A 16,377-nucleotide genomic window follows, 5' to 3' on the forward strand; every position below is an offset into this window, starting at 1 on the left:
AGGCCTACAGGTGCTGTGTTGTGGTGAGACTATTTATTAAAAACAAAAGTGCAGCTGGAGAAACTTGTGTTTTAAAAAGTTTGTAGTAATTTCGAAAATATTCTTTGAAGAAGCTAGTGTCAAGTTCATCAAAATTTAAAGAAACAGGGAAAGATAATAGGGTGATCCATTTACAAAACGTGCCAGGTATGTATGTGTGGGTGTTTATGTTTTTTTTTTTACATTGGAATTAGGTGTGTGGTGACCCAGGATGAGATGTATTGGAATTGTGGCTAGTGCTTCACTGTCATTGGTTGATTTCTGATATGTGGTTTATAATGGTAGTTATTGGTACAGTGTTGGCTGTATCTGCTGCCAGCATAGCACATACATTCAGCCTCTGTCAAACTTGTAGATATGTAATAGATCTATTTGCATAACATATGAATCTATCACGTGAGGCCATTTACACAAAAGTGTGTGCTGTGTACTGCAGATATAATGGTATAGCTTTCATCCACCCCCTGTGTTTTTGTTATTTTTATTGTTTTTTTATTATTATTATATTTTGGTGACTGGTATTGTCTTTTTTTTTGTTTCTCCATTTTAGTCCAATGATCTGTTTCCTTTCCTGATCAAGAAACTTTCTGATTACTTGCCAAAGTCTCAAAATGTACCTGGACAACCCGACCAGGGCCACAAAGCTGACAAGTTAGTGTAAGTAAACACTTCCTGGCCTTGCCATCGCGGGGTCGCTATTTAATTACTGTATATTGCACCAAGAACTGCTGCAATGTCCCATAGTCAATGTACTCTAATTTATCATTCATTGGGGTCTGTCGCAGGATACCCTTCTATGCATTCAGTTCTATTAGAAAGAAAGGAAGCCCAGTTTGTCTACTTTCTCCAAATGCAGTTTTAACTGTAGGGTTACAAGCCCTCCCCCCCTTAAAATCTCATAGACATTACAAAACTTTGAGCCTTATAGATATGCTTGTGTGAATACTTGCAGCAGTAGGAGGTTATCCATGTCATCATCATGCACTACTCTGGTTGCTGAGGTAATAATGAGAAACCAGGTGAGACAGTTTACATTTTTTAAGAGCGAAAGGTGAAATATTTGCTTAAAAAGAAGAACAGAAAGATTTTTTTTCGGTGTAAAGATTGTTGGGGAGCGTGCTAATGAGAGGTTTCGAATGTTGAGGCCTTGCTTCTCCTGTTACGTCAAGGCAGAGTGAGTTTTCACTGCAGGCCTGTCTCTTGTAGGGTCTGTATAATGATTGCGCAGACTCTGGCACTGATGTTTAGAGAGACAGAGACTGAGCCGTCTCGGACCGGCATCCTTACAGCTAAACGGTAAGTGTGCACATTATATTATATACACTACATTGTGGCACAGGGATGCTTTGTTTTTGTTCACAGTAACACGTGTCTCTAGTTTAGGGAACACATTCCTCTACAAGGAGGACTTGGCTTATAAACTTCAGTGTACATTTAAAAACGGTGTTGAGGTCGTTTTTGTGTCTTTGCTGGTATTTATACTTCAGTTCGGAATATCCAGATATCTTAGACAGCCCTGTAGATGAACCTGCTGCTTCCTGCTACTGAGCAACGTCGTGCTTTTCAGCACCACGTTCTAACCTCTGACCATGTTAATGATACAGAACGCTGGCTTTCACACATTACAAGCTGTATTCTATGATTCTCATAGAAAATAACCTCTTCATGTTGCTTTATTGGACATACTGTACCAATGATGCATACTATACAACTGATCCATACTGTACCAATGATGCATACTATACAACTGATCCATACTGTACCAATGATGCATACTATACAACTGATCCATACTGTACCAATGATGCATACTATACTACTGATCAATACTGTACTAATGATGCATACTATACTAATGATCCATACTGTACCAATGATGCATACTATACAACTGATCCATACTGTACCAATGATGCATACTATACTACTGATCCATACTGTACTAATGATGCATACTATACTAATGATCCATACTGTACCAATGATGCATACTATACTAATGATCCATACTGTACTAATGATGCATACTATACTACTGATCCATACTGTACCAATGATGCATACTATACTACTGATCCATACTGTACCAATGATGCATACTATACTGCTGATCCATACTGTACCAATGATGCATACTATACTAATGATCCATACTGTACCAATGATGCATACTATACTACTGATCCATACTGTACCAATGATGCATACTATACTAATAATCCATACTGTACTAATGATGCATACTATACAAATGATCCATACTGTACCAATGATGCATACTATACTAATGATCCATACTGTAGCAATGATGCATACTATACTAATGATCCATACTGTACCAATGATGCATACTATACAACTGATCCATACTGTACCAATGATGCATACTATACTAATGATCCATACTGTAGCAATGATGCATACTATACTAATGATCCATACTGTACCAATGATGCATACTATACAACTGATCCATACTGTACCAATGATGCATACTATACTAATGATCCATACTGTAGCAATGATGCATACTATACTAATGATCCATACTATACCAATGATGCATACTATACTACTGATCCATACTGTACCAATGATGCATACTATACTGCTGATCCATACTGTACCAATGATGCATACTATACTAATGATCCATACTGTACCAATGATGCATACTATACAACTGATCCATACTGTACCAATGATGCATACTATACTACTGATCCATACTGTACCAATGATGCATACTATACTAATAATCCATACTGTACTATTGATGCATACTATACAAATGATCCATACTGTACCAATGATGCATACTATACTAATGATCCATACTGTAGCAATGATGCATACTATACTAATGACCCATACTGTACCAATGATGCATACTATACAACTGATCCATACTGTACCAATGATGCATACTATACTAATGATCCATACTGTAGCAATGATGCATACTATACTAATGATCCATACTGTACCAATGATGCATACTATACAACTGATCCATACTGTACCAATGATGCATACTATACTAATGATCCATACTGTAGCAATGATGCATACTATACTAATGATCCATACTATACCAATGATGCATACTATACTACTGATCCATACTGTACCAATGATGCATACTATACTACTGATCCATACTCTACCAATGATGCATACTATACTACTGATCCATACTGTACCAATGATGCATACTATACTAATGATCCATACTGTACTAATGATGCATACTATACAAATGATCCATACTGTACCAATGATGCATACTATACTAATGATCCATACTGTACTAATGATGCATACTATACAAATGATCCATACTGTACCAATGATGCATACTATACTAATGATCCATACTGTACTAATGATGCATACTATACTACTGATCCATACTGTACCAATGATGCATACTATACTACTGATCCATACTGTACCAATGATGCATACTATACTGCTGATCCATACTGTACCAATGATGCATACTATACTAATGATCCATACTGTACCAATGATGCATACTATACTACTGATCCATACTGTACCAATGATGCATACTATACTAATAATCCATACTGTACTAATGATGCATACTATACAAATGATCCATACTGTACCAATGATGCATACTATACTAATGATCCATACTGTAGCAATGATGCATACTATACTAATGATCCATACTGTACCAATGATGCATACTATACAACTGATCCATACTGTACCAATGATGCATACTATACTAATGATCCATACTGTAGCAATGATGCATACTATACTAATGATCCATACTGTACCAATGATGCATACTATACAACTGATCCATACTGTACCAATGATGCATACTATACTAATGATCCATACTGTAGCAATGATGCATACTATACTAATGATCCATACTATACCAATGATGCATACTATACTACTGATCCATACTGTACCAATGATGCATACTATACTGCTGATCCATACTGTACCAATGATGCATACTATACTAATGATCCATACTGTACCAATGATGCATACTATACAACTGATCCATACTGTACCAATGATGCATACTATACTACTGATCCATACTGTACCAATGATGCATACTATACTAATAATCCATACTGTACTATTGATGCATACTATACAAATGATCCATACTGTACCAATGATGCATACTATACTAATGATCCATACTGTAGCAATGATGCATACTATACTAATGACCCATACTGTACCAATGATGCATACTATACAACTGATCCATACTGTACCAATGATGCATACTATACTAATGATCCATACTGTAGCAATGATGCATACTATACTAATGATCCATACTGTACCAATGATGCATACTATACAACTGATCCATACTGTACCAATGATGCATACTATACTAATGATCCATACTGTAGCAATGATGCATACTATACTAATGATCCATACTATACCAATGATGCATACTATACTACTGATCCATACTGTACCAATGATGCATACTATACTACTGATCCATACTCTACCAATGATGCATACTATACTACTGATCCATACTGTACCAATGATGCATACTATACTAATGATCCATACTGTACTAATGATGCATACTATACAAATGATCCATACTGTACCAATGATGCATACTATACTAATGATCCATACTGTACTAATGATGCATACTATACAAATGATCCATACTGTACCAATGATGCATACTATACTAATGATCCATACTGTACTAATGATGCATACTATACTACTGATCCATACTGTACCAATGATGCATACTATACTACTGATCCATACTGTACCAATGATGCATACTATACTAATGATCCATACTGTACTAATGATGCATACTATACAAATGATCCATACTGTACCAATGATGCATACTATACTACTGATCCATACTGTACCAATGATGCATACTATACTAATGATCCATACTGTACCAATGATGCATATTATACTACTGATCCATACTGTACCAATGATGCATATTATACTAATGATCCATACTGTACTAATGATGCATACTATACAAATGATCCATACTGTACCAATGATGCATACTATACTACTGATCCATACTGTACCAATGATGCATACTATACAAATGATCCATACTGTACCAATGATGCATACTATACTAATGATCCATACTGTACTAATGATGCATACTATACTAATGATCCATACTGTACCAATGATGCATACTATACTACTGATCCATACTGTACTAATGATGCATACTATACTACTGATCCATACTGTACCAATGATGCATACTATACTACTGATCCATACTGTACCAATGATGCATACTATACTAATGATCCATACTGTACTAATGATGCATACTATACTACTGATCCATACTGTACCAATGATGCATACTATACTACTGATCCATACTGTACCAATGATGCATACTATACTACTGATCCATACTGTACCAATGATGCATACTATACTACTGATCCATACTGTACCAATGATGCATACTATACTAATGATCCATACTGTACTAATGATGCATACTATACAAATGATCCATACTGTACCAATGATGCATACTATACTACTGATCCATACTGTACCAATGATGCATACTATACTAATGATCCATACTGTAGCAATGATGCATACTATACTAATGATCCATACTGTACCAATGATGCATATTATACTACTGATCCATACTGTACCAATGATGCATACTATACTACTGATCCATACTGTACCAATGATGCATACTATACTACTGATCCATACTGTACCAATGATGCATACTATACTACTGATCCATACTGTACCAATGATGCATACTGTACTAATGATCCATACTATACTAATGATCCATACTGTACCAATGATGCATACTATACTAATGATCCATACTGTACTAATGATGCATACTATACTAATGATCCATACTGTACCAATGATGCATACTATACTACTGATCCATACTGTACCAATGATGCATACTATACTAATGATCCATACTGTACCAATGATGTATACTATACTACTGATCCATACTGTACTAATGATCCATACTATACTAATGATCCATACCAATGATTCTTTCTGTGCCAATCTTTTTCACATTTCCATATTACTTCATGTTTATAACCCATGCGATCTGATGTGAAATTCCTCGTAAGATTGATTGAATTCATCTTTGAAAACGTGCAACTCAAATCAGCTTTGTTTCTTGCAGGGGAGCAGTAACACGGACCCTGTTAATGACTTTGGTCAGGGAACCCCAGATTCATAACGCAACATCCAGGTCTGACACTGTGAGGGTGGCTAATTCTGTACCAGTGGACAGGGGCGCAGATACGGAGGTGAGACACCTTTCTTGAAAGGATAAGCTGCTGTATAAACTATACATACTCCAGCAAGTTATGTGCTCTGCTTTCTAAGAGTCTTTGTCTCCCATCCGCTATGCAAAGTTCATAAGCGTTCTCTTAGGTTAAACATGCTTTGAAGAATTAGCCAGGATTGGGGTCAATTCCTGTTTTTTAATTCCAATTCCATTTCCAAATCCTTTTTTAAATCAATTCCCATTCCCTTTTTAACAATTCCAATACATCAATAAATTGCAATTAGCAGTGTTCTGTTAAAATGAGCTTCTTGCAGTGGCAACAAATGACTTAAATTGAAGTCACTGTTAGTCAATTAAATTGGCTTCAAATGAAAGAAGCTGAACGATCACAACAATCTGTATGATCAATTCCATTTACTTTGAAGGAATGGGAATTGGAGTTGGGAATTGATTTTAAAACAGGAATTGGAAATGGAATTGGAATTGAAAAAAAAGGATTTGACCCCGACTCTGATTAGACCCTTTATTAAAAAGCTTAAAACGGGTCTCATAACCAGCAAATCAGAATGGGCTTTTATCACGACTGACGAAGCAGGAGTTTAACTGAACAAGAGGGACTTTCAGTAACACCTGTTCACAGCTTCTTTGTTTCTGGATGTTTTATTCATTAACAGTACGGCAGCTCCATTCACACACCTGCTAGAAACAACCTCCGCATTGAATAAGAAGGATCCCTCATGAGCGAGCTGGCAATTGGAGATTAGAGCTTCTGTTTGCCGTCTTTGCAGTAATTTTCCACTAATAGAGGAGCGTGTTTTCTTGGTACTCAATACCCATTCTGTCTCCCAGGTACAAAAGCTGATAACAGAGTACATTGAAGCAGTGACTGCTGTTCTGTATGAGATCATTCTCCTCGCACATCAGGTGAGTAGCTGTGTAAAGATTTCACATGATCCGTCCAGCAACACTGAATGTAGTACATGTGAAAATGCTGGTTTTGAAACGCAGTGCATTTCCAAAATGTTTTCTCAAATGTTTTAGAACTCCTGTTTTTTTTTTTTAAAGGAAAAAAAAAAAAACACCAGTTAATTTTACAAAACTAAAACCAAACCCCAAATTCTTGGAAGTTGTTTGTTTTTCAGTTTTGTTGTAACATTAACATGGATATTACCTGACACACTTTAAAATACAGGTACTTTAACTACACACCCTTATAAAAGTTTACCACGGTATTTTTGCAGTTTTCTTATGCTTGTCATGTGTTTATACTATGCGGTGACCATTGACCCTGTTTATTAATATGCTTTACCATACCTCACTGTTTTTACTATGGCACACTTTTATAAGGGCAGAACCTTTGCTTTTTTTACATTATTCAATAAATGCTCTTACAACCAAAATATGCAATCTTGAAAACATGTTTGTTAACTACATGTTGTAAATGTACAATGATTGTTTCATCCTCACAGTTCTTGCAGAAAACAAATATTAGCTGGAGTTGAGGATTAGTATTGACGAGAACTGAAAAAGTGACAGACAGCTTTATGTTATGGAGAAACCAATCAACTCCACTCCCATAGCTAGCATAGCATTACATGGCCACCTGCTGGTCTACTATGATACAAACAGCCAGGTGCCTGTCTGTCACTTAAAAAAAAACAAAAAAAAACAAAGAAAGCCAACAGCATTTATCACTGAGCAAACAGCAGTTGTTGGAAACTGTTTTCTGCTTATGTGGGATTGTTGCTCATTATTTTACCTCCAAAATTTTTTTTGAGAGAAGGATCATCTGTTCAGGGATACCAAGGTACTAACTAAGCAAGGTGTCTGAGATAAAAAAAAAATACAAAATGCAAAAGTATAATAATAAAATACACTGCAAAAATACCATAGCAAACTTTTATAATGGTAGTTGGATTGCCAATAAATGTACTACCCCCACCCTCGAGCTCCAAAGCCAGCAGAGGTGGTTGAATACTTTGGTTTCGTCCCTGTAGATGACATGTATACCCTTCTGGCTTGCAATTACAGTTGAATTCCAGATCCAGATTTTATTTTTCGACTATCATACCTTTCTACAGCTGACCGCCACACTTTTTGGTGGAACATAACCCAAGTACTGTAGCTAGTGTGAGATTCTTCTTTCACACAAAAGCTGGTCTGGTAAAATGAGGAGATTGAGTTACCAGAGCTTTCACAAGAGTGCGTTTCTACCCTAGAGACAGAGCTGATAGAACAGAAGCAGCATGTCTCAGTAGAGATAAGTAACTGTTTAGGCCTAAATGAAGAACGGCATCCTTTGATTTTTCCAGTGGGGATTTGTTATGCAAATCAACTGAAAACTGGATTTGTCCATTTTCTTACCTCGTTTTAACGCCAACAACATTACTACTGCACCCCCTTTTCATGTGTTGAAAAGCTTTGCTTGTTTTGTTTGAGAATGTTATTTAGGATGTGCTTGTACTGTATTTCCAAGACAACCCTATTGGTTACATTTGCTGCTGTTTCCTGCTACCTAATTACTTCCTGTGCTGTCGGTCATAAAACGCTATTCAAGTTAAAAAACAAGCAAACAACCAAAAGGTGATAAAAGGTTGCTCACATGATTACTGAGTAGTAAAACACATTTTTAGTTTTAAATACTAAAACGTTGGTTAGGCTTTTGTAAACACGGAAGCAACACAAATGTCATCTATAGCATTGCCTTTTGAAATATCTGCATGTCGACTTTTTAAAAAAAAAAGAAAAAAAAAAAAAAAAGAGAATTTATTCATAAATCACAGATAAATCAACGAGGGAATTACTTTTTTATTTTTGTCAGGAATGTTTTGCCATTTTTTCTTCTAAACATTGCAGTGTATCCAGTTCATGCTCCCTCCTGCAACAATGCTGATGGAAATGAGTGCTGTATTGTAGGCACAGAAACTAGCATTGTTGCGGGAGGGAGCGTGATCTGGATACACTGCGATCCTTTTGTACTGCCAAACGTTCCTGAGTAAAAGTTGAGGAATGTATTGCTTAGTTGATTTATGACGCATGAGACAATATGTTTAAAAATATAACACTGTGATACCAGCCAAACAAGGGACACAGCAAAGGTAAACGTAACATGTGTCTTGTAAACTGTAACACTAACTTTTTGAGGTATTTATTTAAAGCTTTGTAACTTGAACTTTTGTGTTATTTAAAATAGAAACTGTTCTAACACAGTAGTAAATACTTGTGACTACATCCCTTTGTTTTAATAATTTTTCAGTTTCAGTTTGTGTTATTTGTAATTTTTGGTTTCTTCCTCTTCGTTCCTCAGGGAAACCTAACGTCAGATTGCGGCCCGTTCATGACGGTGGGATGGGTCATGACGGTACTGCAGGGACTGCCCTCCGTGGTAAGTGTGCTGTGATAAAGCACACAGCTGTTCTTTCACCGCGTTTCGATAACTCATTTCCACAACCCTACCTTGGTTCCTTTACTGGCTTCCTAACACATGCTATGTTTCCATCAACAAGACAAACACATTTCTAGCACAAACACACAAATGTATGCGAATCTTACCGTAGATCTGAACAAAATATATATATTAATACCCTCCAAATTAAAAAGAATTACCATTGTGCTTTCATATTCTTTTGAAGCTGTACTGTTGACCTCATATGAATTTTTTTTAAAAATTATTATTATTATTATTATTATTATTATTATTATTATTATTATTAACAGACAGAATGGCAGTCCAGTATCCGATACCCTCCGGAGACAGCTGCACTGAAACCTAAAGGAAGATATTTCAGTCCTGCTTGGGAAAATTAATATTTTGTTTTTGAAAGGTCAGGGGTGGAATTAAAATATACAGTGGCCAGGGATCATGCCAAGAAATGGTGTAAAAAGATGATGAAAATAGTAAACATGTCTGCAGCAGAAAATATGTTTGTAAGAGAAGTGAAAGAAAACAAGAGGGTCAGGTGTATGTCGTCGTTTGTAAACTTGGACCAAAAAGACTCACAGAATGAGCTCTGTCTCGCCTACAGTTTGGCAAAAGCTGTTACAATTTACAACAGGTAACGTCTTTAAAGAAATGGCCACAGAAATGTACTCCAATTCCTCTGCCTTTCAAAGACTGCACTGAGTGCATAAACTATTGGCAGAAACAATGAGAAATTTGGCGACTGTCTTTTCAGCTAAACCCTAAAATCAGTGGTAGATCCACTCTGTGTGTGCAGAATGTGTGCTGAAAGCACTGACCAAAGTGACACGAATCAACTTGTTATTTACCATCGTTTTTGAACCTAACAGAAATATCTGGAGGCTGTAATGCAGAAAATATAAGTGCAGCCATATTCAGTTGTTTGGAAAATTAACAAAATAATGATCCAGTACAGAAAATGGTGTGGTTTAAACCTGACAGTGCTTCAGTAATGCTATTACAGCACTATGAGGTATGTTTATTTTATATTATAATTAAATGTACGTAATACTAACAGACAAAACATATGATCATGTTCCATTTTGTAAGGTGTCCGTCATGTAACATGACTTTGCCGACCCCTGCATATGATATGTGTTATTTAAGTTGAATTACCACAATTATATCTGTGGCCAAATGTTTTCCACTACCCTACAGAATTAACCAATGTTGCTCATAAAGTCCAATATAACTTGTTGAATATAATGTTACGTTAACATAATGAATTACATACTGCTTTGTAGTTTTTTCATACAGACTACTTAATGAAGAACTGACATGAAATACTACTGCCATTATGGCTTTTGGTAGACTTTTGCGATATAATTTTGTAGTTTATTTGATTAAATGGTGTTAAATAAAATATCATGTAGTTTTTTTTTTTTTTTTTTTTTAATTATGTCTCAAGCCTTAAATGATTTGCTGCGTTGACCACGTAAATACCACCATATGACTAAAAAGAGTATGCGCTAAAATTCGTACAGGATACATTTTTATCCACCCCTATCGAAAATTTGTTTGCTTTACACGGCACGCTTTCGGATCGGCAGGGAGATTTACAGCATCGATTCTTTCTTTCTTTATCACACATCCCTTTATGTGCATGTGGTCCCCAAGTGATTGGTGGTAGGGATAGATTTAAGCCCAACCCTGCCGAACTTGCATTCAAAAATACACACACACACACACACACACACACACACACACACACACTATTTACATATTCAGGGCTTCTGCCCTGCCACATAATAATACAAAAAATCAGTCCTGAACAAAACAAATGCTATGAATAGGGACCAGTGCATTCTGGGCTTGAAAGTACTACTGTGTTATGTTATGATATTTGCTTAAGTGTTCAGGGGCTACCTCTAATCAAGTTGAGAGTCTTTCTTGCACACTCTGCTTTGTCAGGCCTGTGAACAAAGCCAGTTTAACAGATGCAAGTGTAACAGATATCCTGAGAATAAGGCATGGAAACAGAGAACTTTCTTTACCCTGAAGTAGAACCAGATATCCTCTTTTAAATCTACACATTTGAGACCTGTGTGCAGTAGCTAATGGAAGTGCAAACAGCTAAGATTCATGGAGTTATTCTGTTAGCTACAATTACTTCAGCAGAGCCTGTTGTCTGTAATACCAGGGAATTCCCCCTTTAGCTGTTCAGTAAAAGTTGAGAGTGTGGAGTGAAATGTGGGGCTGTTTGTCTGCTTGTCTCTGGTGCAGGTGTCCTTCGTTGGCAGTGTAGTGAAAGCTGTGATCTCGGTGCTGTCTCCAGCCCTGCCTCTGCTCAGTCCCAGCCAGGCTGTGCTCTTATACCAGCAGCTCTACATCCTCAGCTCCTGCATTCAGTACAGCAGCAGCTTAGCCGAGGACATCCGGACCAAGTACAGGGAGGAGTTCAGGTAATCCGGACAGGACCGCAGGGGCATATTGCATGCTGCCACAATAAAGATCACTTCTGACTACATTTTAAGGGTTACTATTTGAGGTACTTTAAGTGCTGTAATACAGGGGTTCCCAAACGTTCTTGGGTCAAGCCCCCCCCTGTGACATTATTCATCCTGACTGAGGATTCCCACACAATACTGTGATCCCTTTAGTGAGAGAGGCTGTTCATTTAGATTGGGATCCCTTTAGCGAGAGAAGCTGTTCATTTGGATTGGGATCCCTTTAGTGAGAGAGGCTGTTCATTTAGATTGGGATCCCTTTAGTGAGAGAGGCTGTTCATTTAGATTGGGATACCTTTAGTGAGAGAGGCTTTTCATTTAGATTCGGATCCCTTTAGTGAGAGAGGCTGTTCATTTAGATTGGAGTCATCCCTTTAGTGAGAGAGGCTGTTCATTTAGATTGGGATCCCTTTAGTGAGAGAGGCTGTTCATTTAGATTGGAGTCATCCCTTTAGTGACAGAGGTTGTCAGTTTTTACTGGTAGATGTGCTACTGCTTTCATTGTGCTCAGTGTCATTTCTCAGCCTTTGAGAAACCGCTCATATTCACTGCACTCCATTTTACACTGTGTATTTATTTATTTATGTATTTATGTTTATTTTGTTCTCCTTACAATCATTTCCTTTTGTTGTATAACGGTACTTACCATTGGCACAAACATTAGCTGTTGTCAATGTTACAACTGAAATAACCTCAAGCATTTAAAAGCAGCATTTGTGTAAATGAATTGATCCCCCTGTCTGGGTCACATCACTCTGTCAGGGTCACTGAAAAGAGTAAGAGTTTATTCAATTACTGACCTCAGTGTAAGAACCCACTTCACTGCAGGCCCCGTTCTGCTCCTCCCGAGCAGCTCAGTGTGCTACAGAGCAGATTCCATCGCTGTTCCGAGTGAGCAGAGAAATTCTCGCTCTGAGCCGCTCCCTTACTTAATGCACTCAGTGGAACTTGAAATTGCATTATTTTCTTATTTTTACTATCATGCCATTGATTCATCAATCTGAGAGGTCAATCTATCCAAAGTGTCTTTTATATTTGAACACACGTAAAGAAAGTTATTACCAGCAAAACAAAAGGAAAGTTGATCCAAAGTGGCAGATCACGAGATGGCGCCGGCTCTTACTTCTGTAAAGACACTTTGTCCTAGCCTGTGCTCCACACGTCCACGGCAGGCGATTAGAACCAATAGGAAGCTCCTGCACTCGGGTGAAAGCACCTTCACGCACAGTTGATTAGAACCACACAGAGTGAGTGCACGTTTTATAAGTTTACTCTTTAACTGTTGGTGCATTTCTTCTTTGTTTCTTCCAGGTACTACATCCAGACCCCATCTGTAGAGGAGAGGTTCCCTTTGTGCTACCCCATCACCCAGCCCACTGTCAGACTCCTCGCCCATGTGCTGGAGCTGGTGGAACACAAACCTGCCCCACAGCTCTGAACACAAGGGCAGGAGCAGTCTACTTGGGGGAGTACCAGCTTACCTTAAATAGAACACATCAGTTATTATTGTGAATATATGCAATTCCGAACACTTATTTTATTTATTTATATGTCCGAACCATATGTGTGTGTGTATGTATATATTATGGGTAATCGAGATATGCAAATGTCAGCATTACAAGAGCCAATCAAATTGCGTGAAAGTCGCCAAAAAGTTTCTACATTCACAGCTTTTTAAAAGTCACAGTACAGTATCTGCAGACATGTTTCGCCCCGTTTGGGGCTCATCAGTGCAGCGTAACTGTACTTTAACTAGTGAAAAGCGCAGGAGAGTAAGTAAATACAATTAGCTTTTGAGTTAAAGTGGGAGAAAGCAGTAATCCTGAATACCCATAATTCTATAGTTACTGCTTTCTCCCACCTTAACTCAACAGCTACTTGTGTGTGTGTGTGTGTATATATACATTGTTTTTATATATATGTCATTGTTTTTAAAGTATTTTTATTACCTAATGTTCTGATAAAATGGTATTGCCTTTTTTATACATTCTCAGATGAATGTATTGCAAAGCATTGCTTTTAAATCCATTGTCTTGCCTCTTATTAGCACCAGCAACCCAATCGCTGTGCCCCTCCTTTCTTGTGTGGAAAATCTTTATAGTCTTTGCTTGTGTAGATTTGTTATATTGGGGGATATGCCTTTATAAAAGTCCCAGCTGCTTCCTGGTTCCTAATCATGTGTAGTTCAAATGCATTCCAATGGTCTAGCTGCAATCAGACCATGTGATCTACATAGGGTCACCAGGCAACCTGGAAAAACTGATATTGTCCCAGTTTTCAGCCTTAATTTTTTGTTCCGGTTAGAAAAAGTCATAAAGATCTAAATAACAACATTGGCCGAGCGATGACGACATTGCCCAGTACTAGGTGGTCAATGTTGAAACAATTGTAAATACAACTACTAAAATATACTGGAGGTTAAAAAAATAAAATAAGCAACCCCTCTATATTTTAGAATACTTCATTGCCTTATTCAACATGTATTCAATATTTAAGAGAACCAACTATACAGATTTAAATTAACAACAATTCAGACGCTATTTTAGAAACTAGCAACATCAATTTATAACAAACAGCCGTAAATCAAATACTTTCTCAATTATTATTTCTAAATAAGAGAAGACCAATAACAGAGAGATACAGTATACACCTCACTGAAAATAGAAGAATTGCTACTACCAAATATGAAATGGGAAAATTAATCAAACTCAAATTTATGCTCGGAATGAAAAGAAAGAGAAAAGGAACAAAAACATGTATATGCTTTGAAACACAAAACCAGTAAAACGATAAAAACAAACAGGTTACTAGCAGATTGGAAAAAAAAAAAAAAGTCCAGAAAATCAAAATGCTGTACACAGTCTTTGTTTTAAATCCCGAAATATCCAATCCCTCAAATATATTTTTAATCCCAAAAATAAAAGGATACATTCCTAATAGAAAACCAAACAATAGGCCAGAGAGAAACAGTAAAATCAGCTAATCTTTTTTTTCTTTCTGTGTACCCTTTTCTTAAAAAATAGTTTTGCCTGGCCAGGCTTACAGCTGCTAAAAATAAGACTACTATAACAACTTATTGTCCCAAGTTATGAGGCTAATGTCCGAAGTACTCTACAGGCTGTGTGGTCCAGTGGTTAAAGAAAAGGGCTTGTAACCAGGAGGTCCCCGTTTCAAATCCCACCTCAACCACTGACTCATTGTGTGACCCTGAGCAAGTCATTTAACCTCCTTGTGCTCCGTCTTTCGGGTGAGACGTAGTTGTAAGTGACTCTGCAGCTGATGCATTGTTCACACACCCTAGTCTCTGTAAGCCTTGGATAAAGGCGTCTGCTAAATAAACAAATAATAATGTTAAGAAAACAACATCGCCCAAAATGTACAGCTATTGATGTCATTGACACTGTTGTCAGAGCCCAAGAGCAACAGCCAATGACAGCATTGGCCGGTCATTTATATCATTGGCTGATTTTCGGACTTTGGCCATGACATATATGTACAGTGTATGTCACATGATTAAATGGTAATAGCTGATCTAAAATATCCCAGTTTTTCACTCTGGTAAATTGGCAACCCTTGCCCTCCTGCTTAGAAACCAGTATGCTGTGGTTTATCTGCAGAGCTGTGTTTGAAATATCGCATGTTCTGGGTTCATGTAAAACAAGAAGACACCTGAAAAAACTAAAGATTTTGATCACTATGAAAGAGGGCCCAGTAATAATGTTAATGGAGCTACCAAGGGGCATTGCAATTGATTTGAAAACATTGCTTAGCACTCCTTCAATAAGGAAACTCGCTATGCACAAAAATGTTAGAGTAATGAAGGAGTACTGTATGTTTACAAACTGAGATTAAAACTAACGTCTGTTACAAAGGTATATGACGGAACCCCACGGTATATCACAGCAGAATAGTACAGTAAAGCAAGGAAACTACAGCACAGTACATACTGCAAAATTATTTGTCAACTGACTGAGTGAGATTGGACCATATGGTCCATATGGCATAATAGGATATCAAAACCTTGGTTACCATTTCATAAAAAATGTTTAAACAAAACAGGCATTTGACAATATACTTTTATT

General features: G+C 37.1%; 1 protein-coding gene across 1 annotated transcript in view; it reads left to right on the plus strand.

The window, feature by feature from the left end:
• The window catches only part of LOC117420038 (uncharacterized protein C12orf56-like), a 35,193-nt gene extending 18,817 nt beyond the window's left edge, over positions 1-16,376 (plus strand). The window contains exons 7-13 of the mRNA XM_058986417.1: positions 590-696; positions 1,246-1,335; positions 6,281-6,407; positions 7,238-7,312; positions 9,696-9,773; positions 12,072-12,250; positions 13,607-16,376. Coding sequence (XP_058842400.1) covers positions 590-696; positions 1,246-1,335; positions 6,281-6,407; positions 7,238-7,312; positions 9,696-9,773; positions 12,072-12,250; positions 13,607-13,733 — 783 coding nt within the window. The 3' untranslated portion in view covers positions 13,734-16,376. The remainder of the gene's footprint in view (positions 1-589; positions 697-1,245; positions 1,336-6,280; positions 6,408-7,237; positions 7,313-9,695; positions 9,774-12,071; positions 12,251-13,606) is intronic.
• Position 16,377: the final 1 nt, after the last annotated feature.

Source organism: Acipenser ruthenus, chromosome 14 (assembly GCF_902713425.1).
Source record: "Acipenser ruthenus chromosome 14, fAciRut3.2 maternal haplotype, whole genome shotgun sequence".
Lineage (NCBI taxonomy): Eukaryota > Metazoa > Chordata > Actinopteri > Acipenseriformes > Acipenseridae > Acipenser > Acipenser ruthenus.